Source organism: Carettochelys insculpta, chromosome 19, assembly GCF_033958435.1.
Source record: "Carettochelys insculpta isolate YL-2023 chromosome 19, ASM3395843v1, whole genome shotgun sequence".
Taxonomy (NCBI): domain Eukaryota; kingdom Metazoa; phylum Chordata; order Testudines; family Carettochelyidae; genus Carettochelys; species Carettochelys insculpta.
The window spans coordinates 6,892,560-6,911,931 of record NC_134155.1 but is presented as its reverse complement, the minus strand read 5'-3'; the positions used below and the strand labels follow the sequence as shown (position 1 = coordinate 6,911,931).

At 42.7% G+C, this 19,372-nt stretch overlaps 1 protein-coding gene across 9 annotated transcripts in view; it reads left to right on the top strand.

Annotated features, from left to right (window-relative positions):
* The window catches only part of BCAS3 (BCAS3 microtubule associated cell migration factor), a 548,857-nt gene that overhangs the window by 491,801 nt on the left and 37,684 nt on the right, over positions 1–19,372 (top strand). For 4 of the 9 annotated variants that reach the window (XM_075013784.1, XM_075013782.1, XM_075013783.1 and 1 more), the window contains one exon: positions 16,620–16,787. In XM_075013784.1, the coding sequence (XP_074869885.1) occupies positions 16,620–16,787 (168 nt within the window). Of the gene's footprint in view, positions 1–16,619; positions 16,835–19,281; positions 19,345–19,372 lie in introns of all 9 variants that reach the window. The other 5 variants (XM_075013780.1, XM_075013779.1, XM_075013787.1 and 2 more) reach the window with 3 other exon arrangements.

Below are 19,372 nucleotides of genomic sequence, written 5' to 3'. Positions count from 1 at the left end.
ATCTTGATTCCAGTGGTGACCTTGCCAATGACTCTTCTCTGACCTTGGACACATCACTGTAGCCACTCTGTGGCCAGATCCTTGCCTGTTGTAAATGATCATGCTCCATTTATTTCAGTGACAATGGTCTATTTATACTAACTGAGGATCCGGCCCAGTGTCAAGGGGTACTGAGATGATTGCTGGGCCCCTTAGCAATGCGGGGGAGGGGTGCCATCTCTCCACTCTTGGAAGGCGTGGGGCCTTGGGCCGAAGGAAATGGGGTGGGGCAGCCAGCCCCCCGCACCACCCGGGTCATGCAGGGCCCCTCCGTGCTAGGTCAGTCAGGCATGGGGCTCTGGAGGGCACCACATGGCTCTCCAGCAGCAAGTCTGAAGTGCCTGGGGCTCTGGATGCTGCTGCAGTAATGGCAGCAACCAGGAGACTTGAGCCCTTTAGAATCACCAAGGCCCCAGGAGAACTGCCCCGTATCCACCTCCACATTGGCCTGTGTGGTTTGCGATCTGTAAAACGGGTGAGACCTACTCAGTTCGCTGATGTGTTGAAGCTTCGTAAACAAGCTAATTTCCAGGACCTTTACTGCTCTTGACTTGAGTACCTTCTGCCTTGAACTCCAGCTAAACTGCATTTTTTTTTAGTTTAGCTCTCTCTCTCACTATTTGTGAAGCACTTTATTTGAAAGTTATTGCTGTAAGAGGCTGAGCGAAGGTCATTAGATACTTTCCCAACAACATTACATTTTAACTCATGAAGGTTTGCTACAGAAGGTGTCAAGGGAAGACCATTATCTCTCCAGGGTTCCCTTAGGAAAATAATTATAAAGCATATGCTGGTAGAAATTGTAGAATTAACAAGAAAATCTCTGCTGTGAATGGCTGAAAATATCCTAATGTCTATTCAGCTAATGAAAACACCCACAGTGTCCCAAACTCTGAATGATATATGGCTGGGGAATTAAATTTATTCTGGGAAATTGCTACATGGGTTGGATGTAACTACAGTAGTATAGACTGTGCAAAGAGAGGGGGCCATTTTTGTGACTGTTGTCATAATGAAAGTGAGAATGTGAGTGAGGTTAAGATTTGGACCAAGGTATTGGACCAACTCCTGTTGGTTGGGGAGAAACACTTTCAAGCTGCAAGGAGCTGTGTCTTCAGGTCTGGGAAAGGTGCTAAAAGTGTCGCAGCTGAATATAAGATTGAAAAGCCTAAATAATTAGCACAGGCCCAGCCATAGGGCAGGGTGAGCAAAGTGGTTGCCATGGGTGCTGTGCCTGCTGGGACCAGTCTACTGGCTGTGCCCTGCTGTCAGTGTGCCATCTTGAGTTCTACAAAGACTTGGACGAGGCCTGGGTTAGCACATATTCTAAGGGACCATTCAAGGTGAAGTGGCCTGTTAACAGCTTTACAGTCATAGAATTAGCAAGGATGCTTATTGGGATACAGGTTGTTTTAAGAAGCCATAAAGCCAGTGACTTTATTAAGACCAAGTTTTTTAGTGTCCAGCAGAGTTATGAGTTTAAGTAATCTCTCATCTCTTAACGGTGATGACTGATAGGTCAGACGCAGGGTAATGGTATCCAGCGCCAGGTGATTGTGGTGTGTTTTGTCTTACTATTTTTCTGTGTGAATTCATTTGAGGAGCATAGTGATTGTCTCATTTCTCCCACATTGTTGTGGGGGCAATTCGTGCACTGTACGAGGAAAGCAACACGTGACAAGCATGCATGGGACTCGGGGATCTTGAAGGAGGTGTGTTAAGGGGAGTGTTTGTTGTTGTAGTAGTGGAGATGCAGCTGCAGGTTTTGCATCTGTTGTTCTGGCAGGGTTTGGTCCACTTTGAGATGATGTGTCTTAGGCCAGGTCCTGAAAGTTGATCTTAGATACACAGGTCAATCTTAAAACAAAAAAGCAGTCCAGTAGCACTTTAAAGACTAACAGAATAATTTATTTGATGATGAACTTTCATGGGACAGATGTACTTCTTCAGATCATAGCCATACCAAAACAGATTCAATATTCAAGGCTCAGAGAACAAAAAATAGTCATTTTTGTTTTGAAAGTATATAGACTAGCACAGCTTTCTCCCTGTTACTCGGTCAATTTTAGATGTATCCAAGATCGATTTATCAGGCTGTCCTCACAGAGGCGGGTCAACAGAAGAAACGTTCCTATTGACCTCCCTTACTCCTCTCGCGAATGAATGGTACCGGAGTCGACTGTCAAGCCCTGATGATTCGATTTAGCATGTTCCCACTTAGTGCACTAAACTGAACCCGGAAAGATAAACCCTAATCTTCCAGTCAGTATAAACATACCCCTAATGCATGGGGAGCTTGATACCGATGATGACCTTAGATAGATTGAGGAGTTGTTTGAAGGCCAGACATGGATGTTCAAGAAAGATTTCTTTCAGGATGCAGTTGTAAGTAGCATTCTTAAATAGCAATTGGTTTCAGACGTTCAAGTCCTAAAGTTGTATTATGGGCTCTGGCAGAGACAGCAGGAGAAACAGAACTCCTTAGTTGCTCATCTCCTCTTGCCCCAGTTTCGAATGCACACCAATTGCATGGTTTTTATGAGTATTTATCTGTGTGCTAGCACTTCTTAGGCTACATCTACATTGCTGTGGAAGATCAACCACTCACATTGACCGCATATGCAAAACAACACTTTTCTGGGGCCATTGTTAACCTCATACCTCTTCACAAACCTCAAGGATTAAGGAGTTCGACAGGAGGAGCGCTCCCATTGACCTGCTATGAAGACAGCCACAGAAGTTGCTGGCTGCAAAGTTGATTTTAGGTACACAATTGGCATACCTTAAATCGCGTAGCAGCTGTCAACCTTCCAGGCTAGTATAGGCCTGGCCTTAGCCAATAGCTTGAAACTGAAGCATACGTTATCTCATAGTGAAGTAAGACCAATAAATTTTAAATTTGGGGTCGTGAGTGGGATTAGTGGTTCACCTTAAAAAACTACTTTAGTTTCTATTTCTGTATCAGCTGGCTTTTGGAAACCTTCGGAGTTCAGAAGTGAAGAAAAACTACAGTAATGTGACTTCATTGTTTCATTTACTATATGTATGTACATTATTCTCACAGTGAATGCCTGGCCAAATAGCCTACATTTGGTTAATAATGTAGTAAAATCATTCTGATTGGTAAATACCTTAGATTGGTTAATAATTAAATCACACCATGTTTTAGTATTGCAAGGTGCAGGAGACACGTTATAGAGACATTTCCAGCTCCTGACTTTCTGTCTAAATGTCACTTAGGTATTCCTACATTGCAAAAAAAAATTTGTTTTATTGTTATCTGATCGTTACTGGTATAAGACAACCATCACAGTTCTCCTGGGTACTTGCCTGCTTGTGTAGTTCCTTCTTCTGTTTTACTTGTAGCAAATTCTAATACACAGATGATATTCTCTTTTCTGGTAGGAAACTCTTTCTTTTTCTCTTTGCCTATGGACACAATATATAAAAATGTAGTCTGTTTTTTTCCAGAGAGAATTTTTTCCAGCAAAGTTCCAAAACTTCATTCATCTCTAGTGCAACTGAAACGTGAGGAGGATGCTAGCTACTATTTTATCTCAGCATCATCTACCAAATTCATCTCTTATGTAATGCCATTGAGATCAGTCTCTACCTGGGAAGCTTTCTTACTGGTGTTACTGCAGTATTTAGGATCTCTAATAATGGACCAGGATACCACTGTGCTGGGTGCTGTGCTAAGAAAGAATAATAAGACTGTGCCACAGGTGGCTGTCATTCAACAGACACACAAGCTCGTTATTAATATTATTGGCCAGTACTTGCGCAGTCACAGTCTTTGGGCTTGTCTCTGTTATGCCAGGGATCGACACTGCAGCAATCGATCCACCAGCAATTAATTGATCATGTCTGCTTAGACTTGATAAATTGATCTCTGAGCGCTCTCTCATTGGCACCGGTACGCCACCAGGATGAGAAAAGTAGCCCGCATCCACAGGAAAGCAGCCCCCACCTATCCTACCGCACATAAGACACCGCGGTAAGTCATTTGCATAGCTGAAGTGATGTACATTAGATCAGTGGCAGGAGTTAGTAGACAAGGCACTGGTATTAAACTCCATACCAAGACAGCAGTTTATCAGGCAGTTGTCCTGAATATCCTGCTGTGTGGTTCGGAGTCCTGAACAATATACCAACTCAATGTTTTGTAACTCAATCAGTTCCATATGCTCTGTCTGAGGAAGACTGCCCACATGAATTGGAGAAACAAAATTCCTAGCACAGAAGTTCTTAAACTGTGTGGTGTCATGGGCGCAGAACCAAAACCCGTGAACAAAGAGGTTTGCTGGAGTGGTGATGTTAGGAGGATGGATGATACACGGATACTAAAGATGGTCTTCTATGGCCAGCTTGCTCATAGAAAGTGGTCTATCAGTGGTCGGTATAAGTGCTATAAAGACATCTTAAAGGCCAATATGAAGTCATGTGACATATCTTCCAGTGATCTGGTAGCTCTAGTTCAGGATAGATTGTCCTGGTCGCAAACCGCTGTACAGTCTTCTAACTGCGCTGAGAATCAGCGTATCCAAGCGCTACAGGAAAAGTGCAGGATCCGAAAAGAACGTACAAGACCGGCAGTTGGCATTTTTATATGACATCTCTAATCAGTTCTGCTCATCAAGGATTGGTTTCGTCTCTTGCCAATGGCATCGTAGAAGATGAGATCCATCAATCGATGACTCAGTCCAAGAAGATAAGGCCAAAGTTCCAGAATTGCAAAGTATTCTTGGATCCTGTGCTAGGGAATTAAAAGTTAGAATAAAAATTAAATTAATGTTTTATTAACATTAAAATTTCATTCCACAGCACAGAGCAGCTGATGGGTCAGCACAAAACTCCTTTACAATCCGAGTGGCACTGAAAAGTACTTTGGGCAGTAAAGTTGCAACCTGCAGTCTCCACGCAGAAGAAACTGATTATACTACATTGCTCTTAGTGAGCACCAGGGTGGAAAAATATGCAAGATGTGGGAGGAACCTAATTTAACAGCAAAAATTGAGCTATGGTGTCCCAGTTTGACACTAATGGCTTTAAATCGGGGTGAGCAATAAGCAGCCTGAAGGCCAGATGTGGTTTGCCAGGATTAGTCCCTGATGCATTGCTAGCCACTCTGGCTGCTCACAGCTTCTGTTGGCCACGGTTCAGTGTTCCCAGCCAATGGGAGCTGGGGGAAGTGGTGGCCCAGCCTGCCCCACTTCCTGCAGCTCTCATTGGCTGGGAAACAGCCAACGGGCGCTGTGAGTGGCCATACATGATCTGGTGCAAGTAAATAAAGCGTCTGGCAGTTTGCCAGGTTCCAAAGCCACCCCTGCTGTAAACCACGTTCCACGATCTTGAATTCAAATTTGCAAACCCAGTGTGTACTTTACATGCTACATTGCTAGACACAAGGAGTATCCTGTTACAGTTTGAATGGTGCGTTAATACATAACACTGCTCCATTTTTTACAACATTTTTTAAATTTAAATGAAGCACAATCAAAATAAATTCCTTGGCTCCAACAAAGCCCATTAAGTCTCAAACAGTATGACAAATCCATGCTTGTGTCTCAATGTGTAATATAAGAGCTCAGGTATCCAAAAAATCTGATGAATTGACAGATCTTTCCTTACCTGTGGGTAAATACAATCCCCTTCTAATCTATTATGTGTGCTTCTCTCATACCTATGTGAACTTGCACGCACTAGAGGATTGGTAATGAGATAAATCCTTTTTTTTTCTTAACTGAAGTAAGACAATATGTTCAATTATGTGCAAAAGAGTTGACATTTTTTGATCCTGTGCATGAAGTCACTAAGATAACGTATACCTCCAAGCCCTTTTTGAGTAAATTAAGACATTAACAGTAAAGTAATCAGCCTGTAAGTGAAATTGAAAATGGCATATTGTCTTATAGTGGTAACAGACTTATTCTCACCAGTAGGGGCCAATCAAATCCACAGTCCGTTTTAGTCAATTTCACAGTCATGAGATTTTTTAAATTGTAAATTTTACCATGTCTGAAATTTCACAGAGTTGTAATTTTAAGGGTCCTGACCCAAAAGGGACTTGTGGGAGGGGTTGCAAGGGTGTTGTGGAGGAGTTACTACTACTGTGCTGCCTTCAGAGCTGAGTAAATGGCCATCTGTGGCTGCTCATTGGGAGGCCAGCTCTGAAGGCAGAGCCACCACCAGCAGCAGCACAGAAGGAAGCACAGCATGGTACGGTATTGCCACCTTTACTCCTGTGCTGCTGCCCAGAAAGCTGAGTCCTCAGTAGCCGCCACTCTCCAGCTGAATAGCTCTGAAGGCAGCAGTGCAGAAGAGTGGCAGGGTATGATATTGCCATCCTTACTTCTGTGTTGCTGCTGGCAGGGAATTGCCCTCAGAGCTGGATGCCTGGCCAAGAGCTGCGGCTCTTTAGACTTTCCAGCTTTGAATGCAATACGCACCTCAAAATAATCTTGTGGCCCTTCTGCAACTCCCTTTTGGCTCAGGAGGGCCCCCAGTGTGAGAAACTGGTTTCCCCCACACGCGATGAAATCGGTGTAACAGAGGTAAAAGTACACAAAAGACCAGATTTCGCCAGGCTGGGGGAGGAGGCCCACTCATCACTAAACAGCAGCACTGAAAATCTGCACACACCCTATGCAAATAGCACTGCTGAAGTCAACGTACTTGGACCTATTTACCGCGGTGTCTTCCATGCAGTAAGGTCAGCACATAATGTTCTCCCATTGACTCCACCTATTGCTCTCATCCTAATGCAGTACCAGAGTCAACAGGAGAGTGCTCGGAGATCAATTTATCACATCTAAGCAGACACAATCAATCAGCTGCCGGTGGATCAATCACTGCAGCATCGATCCACAGTATACTAGAGATAAGCCCTGTCAAATACTTTTCGGAGGAAGCATCACAACTTTTATACACCACAATTACAGTAAACCCCCAGTTTAGAGAGCCCCAGTTCAGCAGACTTTGGGAACAACAGACATCCATCCACCCCCTGCCCCCATTGGTCCTGAAGTCCACTGAATCCTCCCCTCCTCCCCGCAAAGAAGATACTCACTGGACCCTCCACTGGCACAACTGCGGCTGAAGCCACCACGTGCTCCTCCCACAAGGGGTGGGGTGTGTACATGAGTGCTGTCTGCCAGCGTATGCACCCCACCCCTGGTGGGAGGAGCACATGGCAGCTCGTGCAGCTGCGCTGGAGGCTCCTGCGGCTGGGGTGTCTCCTCCAGCCAAAGCGAGCCTTCAGCTGTGGCAGTTCCTCCGGCCGCGGCGGTGACTCTGCCTTTGGCTCCGGCAGCTCTGATGAGCCACCCATATATCTGGGGGGGTCTGGGGAAGTCTGGCTCAGGGAACACTAGGACGAATACAGTAAACCCTGGCATTTAATGGATTTTCGGCATTAATGGACCCCTTCCCCTCATTATTCTGTTAAATTGAGGGTTACTGTATTGCTTTAAAACATCCAGTCATCAGTCAGAATTAAACGTGATGGGACAATGCTCTGTAATGTTATTCCCTGTTGTTTCTTATTACCTTCTCTGCCTATTGTGTTCTTGTGAGAATGGAAACCATTGAAACATTTGAGGATCTTGGTGACTCAAATGGAGGTATGTAGCTGCAAAATGCATCTACATTCTTTTTTGGTTCCACAGAGTAAAAGTCCCTGCTGGTAATAGATTCATTATAAAGATATATTAGATATTTAAAATAACAATTGTGATTTCCAAATAAAGTATAATTATTATAAGACTTTGCCTTTTCTTTCTTCAGTAAGGGATAACAGAGATTTGTTACAGAAGTTTGTGTGCCGTATTTCTTAAAGGTAGTTTGTCTTTAATATGTGGTACTGGCTTTCAGGTTACATGAACGGTAGCCTTTTTCTAACTTTGACATTGATTTGTGATTGTATAGCACAAAGGACAGGTGTACACCAGTTAGAAGAGTAAAGACCTATTTAAAAAGGAAAAAAAAAAAAAAGGCCTATGCAGCATTCTGGGCCAGATCCCAGACTGATGTAAATTGGTGTAGTTCCATTGATTTCTATGGAGCTCTAGTGATTTACATCAGCTGAGGGTCTGGTTCCCACCCTCTTCCACTCTCCTATATCTTTAGCTATTTTCAGTTACATAGATCCTTGCCTCTAACCTTTAATTGAAAATAAAGGATGGAAATCCACCTGATGAGGAAAAACAGACACAGGCTGATTTGTATAACATGCTCAATAAGTGTTGCTTGATCCCCTCTCCTAGCTGGTGCTTACAGAAAGTAAAGGCTTGTGGACCCAGAGTAGCAATGTACACAAGAGGTGTGTGATTTCAAAAATGCACCATCCTGTTGTGCACTAACTGACCCTTATGGACCTTGCTGGTGCCAGGTAAATGTTCCTTCGTGCACATTCATGCTTGTTGGTTCGTATTAGAGATCATTCCCCTCTAGTGCATGTTTCTGCCCCGCATATAGAAGCATAACCTACTGCTGCTACTAGGTCATGGAATTGCTCTTTTAGGCAGTGTGGCAGAAGCCCGTACGTTTGGGTCTCCACTGACAACCGCTCAGGATTGTTGCGTTTGCATGTTTTCTTTGAAGTCGTTAAGCCACCTACTTCCCTCCCCTGTTTGTTCTTGTCCTAATTCCAGATTTCCAGCCTGGAGGAGAGAGAAGTATGGACTCCTCAAGGTGAAATCACCCGGTTTGCTGGAAGGGCCGTACCTCTGGCCCCTTTTATTAGATTGTATTAGCTGTGTGGCTTTGCTCAGCCTTCATAAGCCTAAGACCTGGTCTCCTATGTAACAACCTGGGTCCCTCATTTGGTGACTAGATGGTATTACTACCAATGTGGTGTGAAACTGCAGTTTGGTGGAGTGCAGAAGAGCTGCAGAGAGCATTCGAGGCAAAGGCAGCTTTTAATAAAGACTCTTAATCGTTTATATTTTGACCTTAACCCAGACTCATACTCAGACATAAAAATCTGCAAGATGAAAACATACTTTGTCAAGGCTTCTTTGGTTGATAGTGTGGCAAAACAGGGCAGCCTTGCTTTGAGGAAATCCAGATCCTTTAGAAAGGAGAGTAAAAGGTCACAACTAATCCGAAAGGACAAGCAGTGTATGTCTGTGTGTATATTGGGTTTCACATATGAAATCCAGTCATGATAAATCTGATGGCTTTAGAAACATCTACTTTGATTAATGAAAACATAGTTGTCATAGACGATGGGTTTCATACTTCAAAGTTCTCCTGGATTTAGAACCTGGGGTTTGCTTATTCATATAACGTGCAGGAAACTATTTTTAAATGAATGGGGTTGGGGAGGGTGTTTAAAAATGGCAAAGCATTTCAGCCTCAGTGCTGCAGATCGGCTGGGCAAGCAGGAGCAAAATGAACAAACAGCCGACCTTTTATTGTGTCTTTTACAACAATGTTTACATTCTTTCCTCTGTATTTGTTTTGCCTTGAATGTATAAAAGGAGCTGGCTGCTTCAGCTCTGGGAATTGAAGTTCGCTCACACTAGAAGAGTGGGACGGTCTCTGGGATATCTGGTTAGTTCACAAGCTAATGTTCCAAAGCATCTGCCATGCTTGTCTAAGACGAGATCCTTAACCCCTTTCACTGCGTAAATGGGCTTTGGGTCAGGGCCAGTGTTCCCTGTACGCTGGGCGCTTGTGCAGCCACTCAGGAGAGAGATACATGCTGCACAGCGGATCAGCAGAGCACCCCTTGCTAAGTTTTGATTTCTACTGGTGGTGCACATGCCAGAGGGCACATAAAAATTTATTCCACAAAAGGATGGAAAAGATTAGAGGGAACATTGCTTAGGATTCTCGTTCAGAGGAAGGTGAGACAGAACCAGCATATTCACAGCTTAGCCCCTACTGTTGTCAGAGGTCTTTAACATCCTTAGTCCGTGGACTCTCCTTTGAGGGAGTGTTTTGGCCAATGGAAGTGTATGGTCTCTGAAGCACCATGTGTACAAATCCATATGGATTTCTCCTGCTAACCCTGCTCCCTTCCCTCTTCCATGGAATCACTCAGTTTCTGCAGTGGTTTGGGCTCCGCTGTGCCACTCATGTAGGCCAGGTTTTACTTTTGATCATGCACATTCTCTCTTTCATAACTGTTTTTCTCTTGCTTATAATGAAATAGGCAACATAATCTGCTGAAAGGGAACATATGAGCCCAGACAGTCAAACTGAGCAGCCTTAGTCTCCCAGGATTTCAGAAGGATTTGAAGGTACTCAGCACCCAATAGAATTGGGCCCATAGTCAGTAAAGTATACATAATTAAAGGTACAGGCATACTGCAGCAAGGGTGAGTCATGCCCTGTTTCCAGCATGAGTGTGAACAATTTTAGAGAAAGACAGTATGGCAAAGAGAATGGAGTAATGGCCTTACCTTCATATGTAGCCCGTTAGTGCAACCATAGCCAGAGCTGCTCATTAACACTCGAGCCTTGAGCTATTAAAACCATACAGAGGGTGAATTGTTTCTGAAGTTTGTCAGAAACAACTAGAAGTGCACATACCACATAGTGAGTTAGAAAGAAATATATGAACCATACTCCGGCTACAGCCCACATAGCATGCGACTGAGCGTGGATCCACATATAAAAGTCAGATATTCCGCCGACTGGGGAAGGCTGCATTTCCTCCACAGCTAGCAGTGGAATTTGGACAGGTCCCTGTTCGAGTAAACTAAATGCTGCTGCTTTCTGGCAATGGAGTAGTAGAGTTATAGCATGGAATTGAATTGGCAAACACTGTAGGAAAGTTCAACCGTTGCTCTTTAGATGTTATAATTTGCCTCTTTATTTCAGGCAGGGAGTTTCCACACACACGCGCGTGCACATACATACCCCCGTGGGGGTCTCTCCCATAACTCAGTGGTACAGACATGTTGGTGATGCTTACATTGTGGTCACCAATATTTCCGGTCCAGAATGGGATGGGACTGCCTTCAGAGCCCATCCATACTGCTTAACCAGCTGATAGTATAGTGAAGGAGAGCATACCCTCTCCCTCAGGGACTGTCTCAATAACACTTCCAGACTTTGCCATTTCCAGTACAGTCAAACTCATGTCTCTTTCATGGGAAGAAAGCATCTTTTCTTGATTAAAATTGTCGGGTCATTTCCTTTCCTATTTACTCTGTTATTTTTGCTCATGTGTGTGTTGCAATATGCAAGGTGAGGCTTCGAACTGTCAAACCATTACTATATTTTTGGACGATGTATTATTTTTGTTTGACTTTTCCTCAGAAGACAGGAAATGGAGCTACTTGATTTTATATTTTAACTAAAGCCATCCTAGGAGTTTAATGAAAAAAAATTCCCCTGGCTTTTGAATTAAAGGGCCACAGTGAAAGATATAGCGTAGCAATTTTGACTTAGAAAAATAACATAGTAGAAACATTAAAATACTTTTAAACATTTTCTTAAGCCCCAGGTCTTTTTTTCCAAGAAGAAATAAAGCTGGCCCAGTTTTCTTGGGCGTTAGTGCTGCTAAGTGTGAAAATCAAGAAGGTTTCCAAGGATTTGAGGCTTTTTCCCATTGGTGGAATTTGATTTAATTTTTCTTTTATATTAAAGGCCTGAGACAATTATAATAATAAAGAAAAACATGCAGGAGAAGCAAAATGGTCTCGTTTGAATAATAAGAGAAAGTCAGGCAGTTAGTTGAGAACTGTTAAGCAACAGATTGTGTCTGGTTCTGATTTCACTTTCACTGGTGTAAACAAGGAGTAACTATAGTACAAGGTCAGCATCAGTAGAGTTGCACAAAGGTAAAACTAATATAAGAGAATTAGGCGTTCTGAAGAAAATGGTCTTCACAGGTGCCTATGTATTAGAATCAGTCAGAGTTGCCTGGGGCTGTCTGAGGGCAGAATTACTCCAGAATGTTTTTTGGGTAGTGTGAAGATAAACAAACTAGAGTTGCAAAGCAAAGTACTCTTGTTAAAGATGGACCTGAGCTGAAATAATTGAGAATATTGATATTCAGATGTAGGTATTTAGCTGCAAAATGTATCAACGTTCGTTTTGGATTTTACAGAGAGTCTTTCCTGGCAATAGATTTTATTATTAAGATATGTTAGATTTTTCAAATAACAATAGTAATCTTCAAATAAAGTATAATTATAGCTGTGTGCATTTTGTGTAATAAAGCATATCAGGTGCAATGGCTGGGTTCAATAGGGGCCAATCATCAGCACGTGAAGAGAGAGGTGAATGTGCTGTTTGTGTCAAAGGTATCTGCCCAGAGGTTCTAAAATTCTAATTCCATTGAAGTGAATGAAATAAATGGCAAAACTCTCAGAGCGACCAGAACCTCACCTATAATCTTTTGTGGCTAAAATGGTACCAGATTTTGTTTCTCTCTTACACTGTTCTAAATTACTGTAACTTCTCCAGCTAGATGGCAACTTGTTCACCAACAGAGAAAGTATGTTAGTAGATTAATACAGCAGAAAAGGCTGATTTCACACATCACAGTCTTATTTTTGTGGCTGTCAGTAAGATTTCAACAGTTGTCAGTAAACACGCCCTTCAAAACCTGCTCTCTGTCAAATGTTTTGTAGACTGTTAACCGGCATCATGCATTCCCAAACCATATCCCTGTTGCCATAAACTTCTGGATGTTTTCTGTGGATTTTGAGAGCAGAATGGTGCCTTAAATCTTATTCCTAAGCCACAACCTGCCCGGTGATGAGAAGTTTGATGAACCTAGCTCTTCAAAACCCAGACCTTCTGGTACAAGTACGGGAAAGGGGACATTGGAGCAAACAGTACAACATAAAACAATTTCATAAATAGCTAGGATGCTACCAGTTTGTATGGAATTCCATGGGCTTTCTTCACACACTTATATTAGTGTATAAAAGGCATAGAACATTAGAAACTGTTTGGAAATAGCCAGCCAGTGATTTCACACACTTTAGAAAGCTGTAGTCCTAAGTGTAAAAATATCCAGTTCCTAAATCTGCAATTGGAGAATCATTTCCCTTTAATAAGCTTTAATGTTGTCTGCTGACCCAATAACAAGGCATATTTGAAGCTACATGGCAAGGAAATCTTAATCTTCCTAAGGGAATTCAAAAGAGACTTTTGTGTGAAGGCCAGCAGAACTGGTGATTCTGGCTGAATAGTACAAAATAATCCATTTGGTTGAGGGTTAGGTTCCATTTTATCTGACTTGCTGAGGATCAGGGAGTGTGTGAGTTATATAAATGGCAGCAGTTATGACCCATCTTTACTCCTTGCTCCATTGTGTTTCCTAGATAGTACTAGGATTGGTGCTATGGTAACAATGATAAATGGGTGGATAATGGAGTACCTGACCTACAAGGAGAGGCTGAGGGATTTGGGCTTATTTAGTTTGCAGAAGAGAAGAGTGAGGGGCGATTTGATAGCAGCCTTCAACTTCCTGAAGAGGGACTCTAAAGAGGATGGAGAGAGACTGATCTCAGTAGTGACAGATGACAGAACAAGGAGCAATGGTTTCAAGTTACAGAGCAGGAGGTGTAAGTTGGATATTAGGAAAAACTATTCCACTAGAAGGGTGGTGAAGCACTGGAATGCATTACCTAGAGAGTTGGTAGAATCTCCATCCCTGGAGGTTTTTAAGCCCCAGCTTGACAAAGTGCTGGCTGGAATGATTTAGATAGGTTTGATCCTACTTTAGGCAGGGGGCTGGACTTGATGACCTCCTGAGGTCACTTCCAGCCCTAGGATTCTGTGATGCTATGATAAAGATGGATGGATTCCATTTTTTATTAGATTATGAATAACTGAGATGCTCACACGCTCCATAGTACTGTTGCTTTGCAGCGTAGCTGTGTATTGCTCTGGTATACAGACAGTTAAATAAATCAGTGTTTATATAATAAAGGAAGAATACGTTGGTGGAGCCTAGTCCACCAGGCAGCGCTTATCTGCCAGCACAAAGCCCCTTTGCATGCCCACTTAGTGCTATTCGCAGACAGACTGGTAATCAAGTTTTGGGCCTATGGCTGAGGAGGCTGAATCGTAGCTCGTTGTCCTGACATGAAATTTATGACCAGACTTGTGCACGTAATGTGGAAAAGGAGTGAAAAGGGAGGAAAAGATAACACGGGAGTGTCACAAGCCATTCTGTTTATTTTACAAGAAAGCATTCGCTGCAGTTAATCCCCGTAACCTGCATTTACATTAACACTTGCACCTCACACATTGCTGCTAAGAACTTCTGGCAGCTCTCGGGGCCCTGATTTCAGAGGTAATGCTACACTTGTCTCCTTTGCTCTCACTCAAGTGTCTCTGGAACTAAAGAGGAGCACTCGGTGAAGTTTCGACTTGTGCACGTAGGCAGTCGTCTTGGCATTCAAAAAACATTGGCTTTATTTTTCAGATGTCTGCTTAGAGGGGCAGAAAGTGTTTCACGTCTTGCTTTCAGAATAAGAACTGATGCTAATAAAGACAAGATCTCTTATTATCATTCTCATGCTCAGTGGGGAAAACCTGTGGGAGTTTCTGAAAGTCCTCCCTGTACCATATTATTTTTGCTTTCAGTAATAAAAGTCCCATAATGATTGTCCAGGTATTTACACAGCCCTAACTCAAGTTATTTAAGTCAGTGCGGGAGTGACTGAGGTGGAGCGGAGTGAGAGCCTCAATATTTGGCCTCCTAAAGCAACATATGAGCATTCCGAAAAGAGAAGTATTTTTACAAAAAGCCAAATCTTGCTATTTCACAAACAGTTAAGGAAGTTGGCAACATAGAAGTGATGCATAGATCTGACTTCTCCCACCTCGCTGCAATTTTTTCAAAGGGCTTTCCTTCAAAAACAAACTAAATGCCTGGAGAAGCCAAGTAAACCCATTAAAAAATCCCATTAAAAAGCTGAAATATTTGGTTGTCCTTCCTATAGATTGAACCTGGGATTCATCCAGAGTTCAAGTGCATGTGTCACGCAAGAGCCACGTTCCCATTCTGTAGAGGCCCGTCGCAGTGTTGATGGTTTTCTAGTGCCAGGAATCTCCTCTGCAGCCAGTCAAAGAGATAAATCAAAGCTGTAGGCACTGATGAAATTCAGGAGCCAGAAGTCACCACTGCAGCCCATATAAATCCCTGAATGCCATCCTCTGTGCTTTTGTCCAGGCTATTAGAGTTCAAAATTATCTGCCCCTCTTTGCTGATGTATGGATTAACTGGCTCCCCGAGTGTTTACTAACGGTTATCACCCAGTACTTTGGATGTTATCAGAGGAAAGGACGCCTGCCACAGGGCTTGGTCTCTCACCCTTTCTATTACCACCTGTCATTGGCAGAGAGTGTGCTATGAAACTGTACAGTCACAGTGTACAAGTGTAGATAGTTTCTGACGGCTGATCAAAGGGGAGAACCAAAGACCTGATAACAAGGACGTGTTTCATGTACTTTTAACTTTGAGAAACTTTGGCATTTGCATTTTTTCTCCTCTGTAGGCTGGCAGAAACCAAGCACAATAAATGCTGCATCTTTGGTTTCCTAATAGTTGAGTAAATGGTATGTGCTCGAAGCAACAAAGCGTAACTGTAATCTTGCTCCAAGTGGGAATGATTTAAAGTAAGCCTTCACAGAAGCCTTGCTGTATATTAAAGTAGAATCATTTTAATTTGTACTTTGAAGTGATCTTGGATTCAGAAGCTAATCTTTGCATTCACCAGAACATCATGTACTATTACGAATTAGGAAACAACTGTAAGTTAAGGAATTAGTTTAAGTATCTTTTCTGGAGACTGTATCGTTGCACTCTGTCACAACAGCCAGCAACTCCAATATTGCGTCACTGATGAAAGAGACACTGTTTAGATCTGTTTGGCCTAAAATGCCATTTTTGTAGAAACACATTCACACAGCAACTTAGATCAATAGAAACGCTTTTGTGTTCCACTGGAAGGATTTTTTAAAGATAGCATTCACATTACACACTGCCCTCAAAAGCAACCATCAAAGTCCAAACATCAGAACATTATTCTGGTGCAGGAGAAAATGAAAATGAAATTGACTAGAAATTTTGATTGTTCGCAAAGAGAAAATGAATAGTCTGTTTTCATTGTCCAAGATAGGAGGAATGGAAAAAAAATTAACAAATATATAGTAGAAGAAAAGTCATATGTTTAAAAAAATAATTTTAATTGTCTATGGTGCTATTAATGAGATAGACATGGATTTTTTTAAATGGTCATTTACACTACCTTTACACCATTAACTTTACTGGTATTGCTTTACGCTAGTGTGAGAACAAAACCTGGCCCATGATTTTTACCCTGATAGTTTTGCTTTTAATTGATTGAAGAAACTATTTGCTTCCTGTTGCTAGAAGCTACTAGTTGAGGCTGTAACTAATTATTCCTGCAATGATTTGTGTATGTTAACATCACAGTTTTAATTAATATGCCAAAATGGGTTCTTCAGATACATTGTGAAATCAGAATCCAAACAGTTCTTCCTCTTCTTTGTAAATTATTACAAAGTTCATATCGGTATGGAGATAGATTAATTCTGGTGTCTAAACTAGTCAACAAGCATTTCCCGTCTGTTTCTTAAAGGTGCCTTTGATCGGAGTGTGACGCTGCTGGAAGTCTGTGGAAGTTGGCCTGAGAGCTTTGGTCTCCGTCACATGTCTTCCATGGAGCACACTGACGAGGGTCTTCGGGAACGGCTGGCTGATGCAATGTCCGAGTCACCCAGCAGGGACATAGTGGGATCAGGAACAGGTACAAAGAAGAAGTATGATCAGAGATCACATACATCTCACCCAATGGTGATTTCTTTTAACTCATTAAAATTTTGGCTTACCTTTTTTCTCCACAAACCCACACACATGACACCTCTGAGAAGATGTGGCTTTTGAGAGAGTCTTCCTCCCAACCACAGGAACAACCTTTAGTAGGAAGAATATATTGGCAGATCACAGAATCTTGCAATCCCCAAAATGACTTATAGAGAAATATTCACCTTTTAGGCTCTTTTTCTGTATTGCTCTGGAGACATGGACCCAAAGACATGCAGACAATGATCAAAATGACATTCAAATTAGTTTCTGTGCATGTTATTATCTGTTCTCTGTAAAACCACTCTAAAGTGCTGGTTCTGTAATCCAATTTAATCCATCTTCATCACTATCCATTATATTGATAAATTATACAGCGTATTTACCTAAATGGAATGGCACTTCAGAGATTACACTGCTCACAGTAGCTGTAGAGACAGGAATCGCTCAGAAATGCTAGTGCTCAAAGTAATTGTGGGGTTTATATCTCTTGTTAATTTCAAATTGTTTTAAAATACCCATTAGTAAAAGGACATAGCTGTCTATGATCTGTGCAATGTTTGTATTGTGACCACCAGCTCATATCAGTGGTAGCTTCTATTTCCATATGGCCACCCATTAGTCACCATATCCTTGTTTTGACGAGATGCCTGGGAAGGAAAAAAGAATGCGCTATAACAGTAAGGCTACATCTACATCTCCTCGTGAGACACAAGGAATAAGTAAGGTGGAGAAACTCTCCCTTCAACCTTCCCCTATATAGCTAGACAAGTTAGCCGAGCACAGATACGTTGATTTTAGCTACGCAATTGGTGCAGCTAGAACTGAGTATCTTCAGTCAACTTTCTTAGTCTAGTATGGAGAGAGCTTAACATCCGAACGAGGCAACATTATTGTCGTTGCGTAAGGCAGAGTAGATTAGAAATTGTTTTTTTCTCTTTCTGCTGTATCCTGCTGATATTCCCCTTTCCACTGCCCACTCCTCCACCCCATTCAGTGCTGGCCTTAATTTGCAACAGCGTCACTGCTGAGTGACACAAGATGCTCCGCCCTCATCCCAGGGCTGCCAGCTATTGCTGTCTCAAGGAAGAAGGGGCTGGTAATAGGAAACCTTGGCCTTCTACATGTCACTTCAAATAGCTAGAAGCTGGTTGTTTGCTTGGTCCAGAAGCAACCTTTACATCCTGCTCTGGTAATCTTGGCCCTGTTTGGAACCCCTCAGTCTTTTTCCGTTGCTGCTAAATGCAGCTGGAATTAAGCGATGGTTTAAGATCAGCAGCTAAGAGAAAGAGGGAGCTGTAAGCACCAGGCCTGAGTTCCAAGTCCAGCTCTTGTACTTATTCCCATTCTCGCCTGGGACAAGTTACCTAACGTGTCTCTGGCTCAGATCCCTCCTCTGTAAGATAGATAATGTCGCCTCTCAGGCTGGCTGTGGAGCTTAGTCCTCTCGTATTTGCCAAGTGCTGTAAGAATGCTCTGAAAGTGCTGTGTTTATTTTGGGCTGTAGCGATACCAGCTAGGAGGCACTGTGGAAGGGTATCTTCTGTATAAAGCGATGAGCCAACTTCCTCCCACCCTGTGTGTTTTACAGCCTTCTTGAAGGGTAGTGGATATTGTAGACTCTTGCTTGCTGTTAACAGCTAACGCAATCTGGAGATGCTGATTTAAATGAGTAGTGACACCGCGGTTTGTGGGAGCTGACTCTTATCCTTTAGCTAACCCTTACACAGGCCTCGAGTGCCCTGACAACTCTTGGGCCAGACCAAAGTTCCCTCTAGTTTTCTCCATCCACGTGTGGAATAAATTTTATTATGTACACCAAGGCACATGCAGATGTGCGCCACCAGTAGAAACCCGTGCTGTCAGTTGTGGGCGCTGAGCTCATCAGCAGAGCAGAATTTAATCTCTCCTGCATGGCCGTCCAAGCACTTACACTGGGCCACACCCTTCTGCATGGCCACTTTGCACCACATCACCAGGGTAATGTGGCCGTAAAGTTGCTTTAAGTAGCCCAAGGGACATCTAACCCCAGTTTAAAGAGGAACTGATAGTGGGTGGTTAGCTCATATGTCACGCAGTCTTCCTGTTGCTGCACAGCAGGAAAAAGGAGGACTGGACAGAGAAAATGGGACACCTTTACACTATGCTAATCCTCAGCTGTGGTTTCCAGGCTTAGTGGCTACCACAGCTGAATAATATTTAGAATAGCCCACACTCTGCAGAATAAGCAAGGGACTCAAGAGGCGAGCTTCAAGCCACTTTTACAGACACCTCCTTGCCTGCAATCTTTCCAGCTCAGTCAGGCCCATTCACCTTCACAAGAGCCTCAAGAGCTCTGGGTCCAGTACCTGGAAAGAAGTTTGGTTTGGCGTTTTTTAAAAAGTCATCTACCCTCAGAAAACTTGCATTCTGGCAACAGGCTTGCTTTGTTGTTTCAGGTAGTTCTTCCAAAGAAGTTGGAATTTCCCCTTCAGAAACTGATGTCTGTTCTTCAAATATTTGTAAGTGCACCCAGAGACTCTGGTGGTG